The sequence below is a fragment of the Lactuca serriola genome, chromosome 3 (genome assembly GCF_051521515.1).
Source record: "Lactuca serriola cultivar US96UC23 chromosome 3, Lser_US96UC23_V15, whole genome shotgun sequence".
NCBI classification, from domain to species: Eukaryota; Viridiplantae; Streptophyta; class Magnoliopsida; order Asterales; family Asteraceae; genus Lactuca; species Lactuca serriola.
Genome location: NC_136410.1, coordinates 253,596,606 through 253,603,918, shown reverse-complemented (window position 1 = coordinate 253,603,918; position 7,313 = coordinate 253,596,606). Strand labels below are relative to the sequence as shown.

General features: G+C 32.0%; 1 protein-coding gene across 4 annotated transcripts; it reads right to left on the bottom strand.

Moving 5' to 3' along the window:
- Positions 1–877: 877 nt before the first annotated feature.
- POP4 (ribonuclease P family protein) lies at positions 878–4,777 on the bottom strand. 4 transcript variants are annotated; one of them, XM_079032131.1, is made up of 9 exons: positions 4,403–4,777; positions 3,146–3,328; positions 3,030–3,065; positions 2,854–2,933; positions 2,531–2,784; positions 2,362–2,430; positions 1,615–1,673; positions 1,412–1,513; positions 878–1,150 (listed from the first exon to the last, which is right to left on the bottom strand). In XM_079032131.1, exons 2-9 carry the CDS (start codon positions 3,279–3,281, stop codon positions 1,053–1,055), a joined length of 834 nt encoding a protein of 277 aa, XP_078888257.1. In that variant the 5' UTR covers positions 3,282–3,328; positions 4,403–4,777; the 3' UTR covers positions 878–1,052. The 4 variants fall into 4 exon arrangements, with proteins under 4 accessions (XP_078888257.1, XP_078888259.1, XP_078888256.1 ...); XM_079032133.1 differs by having other exon boundaries at positions 3,146–3,290; XM_079032130.1 differs by having other exon boundaries at positions 4,408–4,777.
- Positions 4,778–7,313: the final 2,536 nt, after the last annotated feature.

Sequence of the window (7,313 nt, the reverse complement as noted above, 5' to 3'; positions counted from 1 at the left end):
TTGAATTTAAAAGGAAACATATTTAATAGTATATAAGTTGTAATATTATAATTTAATTGTTATTTTCAACAAGGCAATTATTAATTGAGTTGTAAATATGATGTGTTAATTAAGAAAAAATAAACAATGAGAAAATGACAAGTGGAAAAAAAATTATTCAAAATTACCAAAAAATGACATGTGTCCAAGTTAATGAGAAAGTGACATGTGGCAAAATTATTTTCATTTATTAGGAAGGATAAACTGTTGGCAAAACGTGGATTACCGAGGACTTGGTTTTCAATTTCACAAATTAATTATGATTTTCAAGAATTAGGGATCTCTTTAAATAACCTTTTTTCATAGGCATATTTGTGCTGGATGTCGTACCTTTTTTCTAAAAGGATAAGTGGTGTGAAAGTCTGGCTCTTAAAAACCAGTACCCGGGTCTAACAAAGATTTACTTGCTTTCGTTGGCTTCTTTGTATATTTTTCTGGTTATTATAATGTTATTATACAACACACTTGATTAGAAACATAATTAATAATCAAACATCTACCTCTTCTAATAAATGAAACCTAAAAATGACATGCGTCAATTTTTTAAAATGTTTCTTTGCCACGTATGATTTTTATTATTTTCTTTTTTTATGGTAACAAATCAAATTCAATTGAAATTCAAATTTTGAAAATACAAAATCATATCCTAATAACATTATTATGTTTATTTTGCTTAACAAATTAATTCATAATTACTTACAATGACAATATCTTTGTTTTTTTTTTTTTTTGACATTTATTATTTTTTATCTATATAAAAATTTTAAATATACCGACCTAGGTTTCCACGAGTTATAACCTAGTCTTTAATAAATGTAAATTTCATAACTAAATAACGCGGAGTAAATTTTAGAAATAAATACGCATATAGAAGTGTTCCCATGTAAAATAGAGGCTTAATATATATATATATATATATATATATATATATATATATATATATATATAAAATCCCGACAAGAAAAATATGAAAGTGGGTTATATTCATATGAAGCTTACATAAAGTTGTGAAATCATTGGCCAATTTTCCTAGAAGTTAGCTTATCTCCATGTAGTGTAATCTTCCAGCAATCAATTTGGAGCATAAATACAGATAACTTCTTCACTACAACTGAAATTTCAAATTATAAACCATTATACTTTTTGTAACAGTTTAAACCATTATCATTATTTATTATTATTATTAGTTTGTATTTGTATTCTGCCTTGATAATATCAAAACCAGGTTAAAAAAAAGGTTTTCTTAAACGGTAGGAAAAAAAGAATAATGATTTAATCACAATAAAAAATAATCAAGTGGCTAAACTGATAAAATGATGGAAATTTTATAATAAAAAAAATTGTGTTTTTTTGTAAAAGAGATGATAATTACCTTTGTATTTATTATCTTTTGTGATTATTCCAAATGTCTCTGCGGTTTCACGAATCATGATCCCACTCACTCCAGTGAACCCATCCATTTTGCATTGTGCAACTGCAATAAACAAAAAGAATTTCAAATTTTTTTTTGAATGAAATATAAATATATTCAGAATAAAATATAATTAATAAAAATATGAAATTACGAGTTTTAACCTAGAATAAATGCACCATGAAGATCTGCACCAAGAAGACATTGAGCCATTTGGCTTTTCCTGAAACATTCATCAGAATTGCAACAAAATCAGAAAAATAAATATTAATCATTTACAAATATGGTCCCTGTGGTTTTCACTTTTTACCACGCTCAGTCCTTTTTTGTAACCTTTTTCAGCTTTGGTATCCAATTTGGTACCTGCCCCAAGTTAAAATGACTTTTTTACCCCTTGTCTATTTTTTTTTACTAATTTAATTATAATTACGTGTTTATTATTATTGCTATTAATAAAAAGAGGGGTGGGTTTGTGTAATTTACTCTAAATAAAACTAAATCAAGACAACATTACATTAATAGTCCCTGTGCTTTACAAAAAGTCACGGGTTCAGTCCCTAACTTTTTTTGTTGAGAAGGATAGTCCTGTGGTTTCAATTTCTTGAGTAGTTGGTCCTTTTGATCCATGTAAAATGACTTTTATACCCTTTTTAATGTATTTTTCTTTTTCTTTAATATATTCATAATTTACAGAGTAAATTACAGAAATGGTCCCTGTAGTTTGTTCCAATCTTTGAAAAGTTAAAACTTGGTGTTCCCATGGTTTCAAACAATTACACCATTGGTCCCTTTTGGCTTTAACAATAAGAGATTAAATATTAAAAATGACCAGTTTGCCCTTTATCCACAGGGACCATTTCTGTAATTTACTCCAAAATAAAATTTAAAAAGTAGTAAAAAAGAACTCTTACCCAACACTCTTCAAAAGTTGCATTATATACCCCTTCCAAATTTCATGCATCGGTTTAAACGTTTCAAAGCTGTAAACAATATAAAAATAAATATTTTTCAAAACAAAAAATATAACTTCTAACAAACATAAATTTGAAAAAAGGAAAAAAAATAAAAATAAAAACTAACTTATGCTGCTCTTGAGGCAAATCCAAAGACCCATATTTCTTGTGTTGTTTCATCGACATGTGTTTTTTTGATCTTTTTGAGTGGCTTTGTAACGCTTTTGTAAGTGTAACAATTCCAGATTTTTTATTGTCTTTTATTTTATTATCAAGATGAACACGATTATCAATTTTCATTCTTCTTGATCCTTGCATGTAATTTTGAGCAGAATCTCCACTTTGTAAAAGTTCATGCAAAATTTTGTCCACTACATTTCCCTGTGTAAATTACTTATTGAAATACTTTAATAAAAAAAATTGGAAAGAATAAATAAAAAAAATAAAGACCTGAATATCCGACTTTGCTAAATTCTCATGTACAGGGTGAGAGAGTGGAAGATATATAGGATGATGTTCTTCTTCAACATCTGTATAATTAGGCAACAAAAATAACGATTGACTTTGACTTTGACTTTGACTTTCTAAAACAAAATCTATACAGAATATAGAATTGTAGTTTGCACCTCTTTTAGTCGTTTGCACTGAGAAAGAATATTTGCCTACAAAGATTAAAAGAAAAAAAAAATCAAACGAAATTAAGTGTAAAACCAAATAAATATAAAATTTATAGCTCAATAACCTTTCTTTGATGTGGACTTAAAATCGGGAGAACTTTCTAGAATTCTCTTTTTGTTCTTGTGTTTTTGTTGTAACTGAAGCTCATGAGCTTCTCTTCTTGCTATTGCATCAAATGCACGATTTTTTGAATCTTCCATGGTTGTGTCCTTTGTCAATTCAGATTATAATTTTTCAGTGTATCTATCTACATTCAACAAAATTACAAACTTAAATCACATATCCTTAGAAAATATTTTGTGTTATTTTCTATAACCTCAATTAGGTCCATTTAAATCATATAACGATTGGAAAAACTTTTGCGTTCTATGTAATTAAAATGTAAGTGTAATTAACTCTCAAGATTGGGTTAACATTTTCTAATCAAACCATAAAGGTTTCAGACTTTTTTCCAAAATTTACCATTTTGACATGTTATATCAACTGAAAATGATTAATTTGGAAAATGGATGAAACTTATATGGTTTTATTGAAACATTGTATTAGTGGTTAGTTAAACTGCAAAACTGCCCAAAATATAATGGTTTTTTGCTATACCTTAGATGCTATTCTAATAGTCTAGAAGGATAAATTGGGAAATTAAATAAATAAAGAGCAACCTCTAAATTTTGGTGCTGAATGATAAAAATGACAATTTTACCCTTTTTTTATCGTTTCTTTCAATTACAACATCATATCTTTGAAAAAAAATCCATGGAAGTAGGATGCTAAACATTACACCCAATATTAAAAAAAAATATACAATGAAAACTAAAGAACCTAATATTTCATTATAATTACTAGCCAATAGTTTCCAATCATTCCAATCGACTGTGTCATCTTCGCTATCCAGGTATCAAACCTGACTTCCCAATCTCAATATCGAGCCATTCGCTATCAACATGAACAAAAATAGAATTGAAATTCACTGAATCAACAAATAAGAATTCAGTTTTGACTTTTTATGTTTGACTCCGATGAACACAATTGACTCAATTGCGTTCGACTCCAATCAAACAAGTATGCACAATCAAGTAAAACCATTCGCTGTATGTTCGAATGAACACATATAGACCACATCAGATCAAAATTGTAATATAACCTAACAAGTAGCAATCACTTTGATGAACAGGGGCCACAACACAAGGGGTAGGATCGACAAAATCAAGCCAAAAAAATTGATGGAGAGAGCGACACAAAATGCTTACTTTCACCATCGTGCTTGAATGCTGTTTGGGATTGGGATTGAAATAGAATAATCGAGTTTTAGGGGAAAAATAACCTTACCAAAAGTTGAGTTGTCGATGAGGGACTTGGATGGCTTCGGCGATGACGGCACTGGCGAAAGATCCGGCCGGCTGGTTCCGAAGATGGAGTGGGTGAGGGAACGTCGTGTGTATTGAAAGAGAAGAGGGAAAGTGGGGCTGAAATATCAAGGGAAAACCCGGAGATGATGCCGGAGGCGATGCAGCTGGAGGAGGAGACGAAGGCGCCACAGGCGAATCCGACGGCGGCGGCAGGAGAGGGGATCGGAGTTGTAGCAGTGTGGAGTGGAGGAGAGGCGTCGTTGATGGTTGGGAGGGGAAAAGGAGGTTGCGTCGTTGTGGGCAACAGGAAACACGCGTGCCCCTTTTTTTTTTTTTTTTTTCAGATGCGAATCATATGTCCGAGAAATTAAGAGGTGTATTTTAATCTAACACCCGAGATCTGAATTTTTAAGAGGTTACCTTAATTTTTCAATTAAAAGGTAAACAAACAGCTTCCGTCAAAAGAAGTAACATTTCTAGGGCATCACAATCGGCCGAAATTGGAGTTGTGGGCTCACATAAATCAGATCAAATAATGGCCTCAAAGTAACAATTCAATTCTGGGGTTACCACGCTTAACAAAAAGACACTTGTATCATCGGGTGTAAGCGAGACTATCACTTACATACACATCGACTATTACTGTAAGACACAAAAGGAACTGAAAGCTGGAAATCGACTGTCACATAGATACACCAAGACACAATAAGAAATCAAATATTACTGTAAGAAAAAGAAAGAAATATGGACTTACAAGTACAACTTCAATCGTATGTATGTATGTATCGTTCTCTGTTCTTACTCAGCAACCATCGATGAAGTAGAGGCCGGCGATTATGAATGGTGGCGAATAAGGATGGTGGAGCAGCGGCGACGAGCACAAATAGTGCATCGGCAGGTGGCAACCGGTATGTGGAGCAGCGGAGGAGATGCTGGCGAATGGCGATTTGCGTTTTGCGATTTGTGAAGGTCTGAACGATAGGGTCAGGGGATAAGGCGATAGCCGATAGCTAACGCCTTGTTCCCGAGTTCTACTTAAGGAGGGAAATGGTAGGATACAGAGGGAAAGTGAGGGGTATCGAAGGAAAATCGTGTTCCCGAGTTTCATTAATGGAAAGAAAGTGAAGGGAGGGGAGGGATTTTGGAGTCATATTTTCCTTCCAAATTTTCCTCCCAAATTGGACGGATTTGGGAAGAAAGTGAGGGGAAGGAAAATTTCAAGTTTTATTTTCTTTTTCCTCCTAACTCGGGAACACGAAAACATAAAATTTTCCTCTCATTTCTTTTCATTTCCTTCGAACTCAGGAACACGGTATAATGAATTTTTTCCTTCCCCTCCCTTTCTTTCGGTCAAAATTTTTCTTCCCTTTCCTTTGATGAATTTACAAAAAAACTGGGGAACAAGACGTAAGGGAATAAAGGATTAAGGGTTTGGGAATTAGGACTTTAGGATGGATTGACGGATAGATATATGAGGGATTTTTTAGGTTTTTTTTTTATTATGTTACTAGGTTATAAGGCACCACGGATAATAAATTTAAAAGTAATTTTAGATGGTATTAAGTTGTATTTTTATTTTTGTACGTTAAATTGAAAAAGACAAATTTATCCTTATAACAAAAAAGAAAAAAAATAATATGCAATTAAAATAAAATTTATAAATTGTTTTGTATATTGTTGTCAAACAAAGAAAGTGGAAGTCGATTTTATGTTAAATGTTGTTATCAAATTTATTTTGTGGAACAAAGACCATATATGCATTGTGGGTTATTTTTAAGGGACTGTATATGTAATTTTATTTTTTGAAACAAATACCATATACGCATTGTGGGTTATTTTAAATGTTGTTATCAAATTTATTTGATAAGAGGATAAAATTAAGTTTAATTTCTACCAAAATGAGAAATATCTGTTCATTGGAGAGTAGCTTTTAAGGATATATTCGTATGTGATATAAGATAATTAAATTTTAAATACATTTTCTGTTTTTCAAGGATATTATACATTTGAATATATTGGTGCGTAGATAGTAGCTTTCAAAAACAGAAGCACAATTTTAGGGATTAAATTGAATTGAATTCCTTATATTAAGGGATATTTACCAATTTCATTAAATCAATCAAAGAAGAGGATATATGAGCGGGAAATTTATTAGTAAAATGCATTGATATTAACCATACTTGTAAAAGTTTGACATGTGGACAAACAAAGAGTATTTTATTAAGAATAGATTAATGATTAACAATTAATAAATTAAAGAAATGACATATATGTAAATTACACTAAGCTCGACTAAGCTCACGAGCCGTACAAGATGGGTATTTTAGTACTCGAGATCGGCTCGATAAGGTACTCGAGTAGCTCGAGCTCGAGCTCGGCTCGATTAAGATCGATTCGATTTCGAGTATTTTTCGAGTCGGTCTCGAGTTTCTCACGAGTTGGCTTGTTTCGCTTACACCCCTATATCACCCAAATCAATGGTCCGGTACTAGGTACTAGATGTAGCCTTTCCGTCAGACAAAATGTCTGATATTTATAACGTTCTGATAGTTAAGGGTCGAGATACTACTGGTCAACCAATTAATGTGACTTGTGAGGTACAACATTTATTAGGAAACAATTGAGTTAGGGTCGTAGCTATGAGTGCTACAGATGGTCTAACGAGAGGGATTGACGTAATTGATACGGGAGCTCCATTAAGTGTTCTGGTCGATGGAGCGACTCTCAGACGAATTTTCAACGTGCTTGGCGAGCCTGTTGATAATTTAGGTCCTGTAGATACTAGTACAACATTTCCTATTCATAGATCTACGCCTGCCTTTATACAGTTAGATACAAAATTATCTATTTTTGAAACCGGAATTAAAGTAGTAGACAAAACCTAGC